Source organism: Limulus polyphemus, unplaced genomic scaffold, assembly GCF_000517525.1.
Source record: "Limulus polyphemus unplaced genomic scaffold, Limulus_polyphemus-2.1.2 Scaffold4661, whole genome shotgun sequence".
NCBI lineage: Eukaryota > Metazoa > Arthropoda > Merostomata > Xiphosura > Limulidae > Limulus > Limulus polyphemus.
Window position 1 is genome coordinate 24,162 of NW_013670271.1, and position 2,373 is coordinate 26,534.

The 2,373-nt window shown below is 33.1% G+C and overlaps 1 protein-coding gene across 1 annotated transcript in view; it reads left to right on the forward strand.

Annotated features, from left to right (window-relative positions):
* The window catches only part of LOC106471503 (peroxidasin homolog), a 53,996-nt gene that overhangs the window by 15,872 nt on the left and 35,751 nt on the right, over positions 1-2,373 (forward strand). Inside the window, exon 3 of the mRNA XM_022400114.1 lies at positions 1,138-1,230. Within this exon, the coding sequence (XP_022255822.1) occupies positions 1,138-1,230 (93 nt within the window). The remainder of the gene's footprint in view (positions 1-1,137; positions 1,231-2,373) is intronic.

Here is a 2,373-nt window from a genome sequence, read left to right on the forward strand (position 1 = left end):
TTGATCAAAGTTCGATTGAATAATAGAAATGAAGGTAGGAACCCTAAATACCTTCGTATCAGTTTTGATCTAACATATGTAACATTTCTTAAATTCGTTAGTTTATTGAGCAACAGGTTGTCCCGAAATTATATTAACAAAGTGTTTTTTTGTGTTTCAGAAACTTGTTAACGTAACACTCGATATAGAAATAAATATATAAACACTCAAGATATGTAACATTTTTGGTCAGATTCGGAAGAGAGCGCTACAGTTCTGAGCAGTATTAGCTCTCATCACACCAGCTAAATTTAAGATTCATCCATCAGAACTTTATGTTGCCAATGGACAACAAATAGTCTAGAGTGCAGGTCCATCTGTATTACAGATAAGGGGTCCAGTCCGCCATTTTCTGACGCCTATGATAACCACAAAGAAAATCCAGAATATTTAAGTAATTCATTAAAAACATATTCCATTAAAAATAGATTAATTAGTAAAATGTTTAATTTATTTTGTGTAAGATATATGAATAGTTGCTAGAATATAAAACTTTAATAAAATATTAGTTTCTTTAAAAAAACACTAGATGGCAATGTAAAACAAAGGAGTTAGAAATCCCATTTGAAATATGAAGCTTCTAAGCCTAATTTATACAACCTAGACACTTTGGAAATTGCATTTCTTGCAAATTACTGAAGTAATATTGAATCTGAGGGTGTTAGGCTAAGGACTGTAACATTATAATCTCTACTTCTAAAGAACAAAATGATGTTAACACTACATCCGTATAAATATATTTTATTAATTTAATTCAAATAACAGTTGTCAAGTTTTCATTGTCATCAGGTTCATCTTGGTTAATTAGTATGATGGTCTTGAAGAATGGTATCGCGTATTTATATTGAGATGACTTAAATGACATTTGTAAAGTTTTTCATTGTCATCAGGTTCATCTTGGTTAATTAGTATGATGGTCTTGAAGAATGGTATCGCGTATTTATATTGAGATGACTTAAATGACATTTGTAAAGTTTTTCATTGTCATCAGGTTCATCCTAGTTAATTAGTATGATGGTCTTGAAGAATGGTATCGTGTATTTATATTGAGCTAATGTAAGGGACTGTTGTGATGTAGATGCTGGACTTTCTTTACAGACCTATACACTACGATGGACCTGTGGAAGAAGTCTGTATAAGATACACGGATGTAAATCTGGCCTTAGCGGAGGCGAAACGGAGGAAAGGTTCGTAAGTTTCTTTGTCTATTTTAGTTAGAGTAATAAAGAAGTTAAACCTGAACGTCGTTATAATAACTTGAAATATAGATGAGAGTTATAAGGATACATATCTAAGAATTTCTTTGATAAATTCCGCTTAAAGTCACATGAGCGCTATCGGCGCCAGCTGTTCCCAGTTTTGAAATTAAAGACTTGGTCATTAGAGAGAAGGTAGTAGCTAGTCAACAACACCCACTGCTATATCTTGCGCTTTTCTGGTTAGATCGGATAGTGGGATTTGATCTTCACTCTTATAACTCATCAACGACTCCCAAATAAGGATTTATCTATTTTTTTTGGCGGTAACAGTAAGCGATTCATTAAACTTAGCTCCACAAATTGTAGAGAGTTTTTAAAATAAGTCACTAAAAACTGAAAAAATTAAAGAGAGTTATACAAATACGTCACTAACAAATGCAAATACTAGGTATTCTTACAATGCGTCACTAACAAATGCAATTTGCATTTGTTAGTGACGCATTGTAAGAATACCTAGTATTTGCATTTGTTAGTGACGCATTGTAAAAATACCTAGTATTTGCATTTGTTAGTGACGCATTATAAGAATACCTAGTATTTGCTGTTGTTAGTGACGCATTGTAAGAATATCTAGTACTTACTAGGTATTCTTACAATGCGTCACCAACAACAGCAAATAATAGAGTGTTACAATACTTCGCTAACAGTTTCGAAGGCAAAAAAGTTAAAACAACACCTAACTGATTACTTCAAAAACGCCCCCCAGTGGCACAACGGCATGTCTGCGGATTTACAACGCTAGAAATCGGGTTTCGATACCCGTGGTGGGCAGAGTATTGGTGGGTGTATTACAACAATACGTCACTAATAACTTCAAAACTAGGGGGTATTACAACAATATGTGACAAATACCTTCAAAAACTAGGGGTATTATAAAAATACGTCACTAATAACTTCAAAACTAGGGGGTATTACAACAATATGTGACAAATACCTTCAAAAACTAGGGGTATTATAACAATACGTCACTAATAACTTCAAAACTAGGGGGTATTACAACAATATGTGACAAATACCTTCAAAAACTAGGGGTATTATAACAATACGTCACTAATAACTTTAACGACGGGTTTTT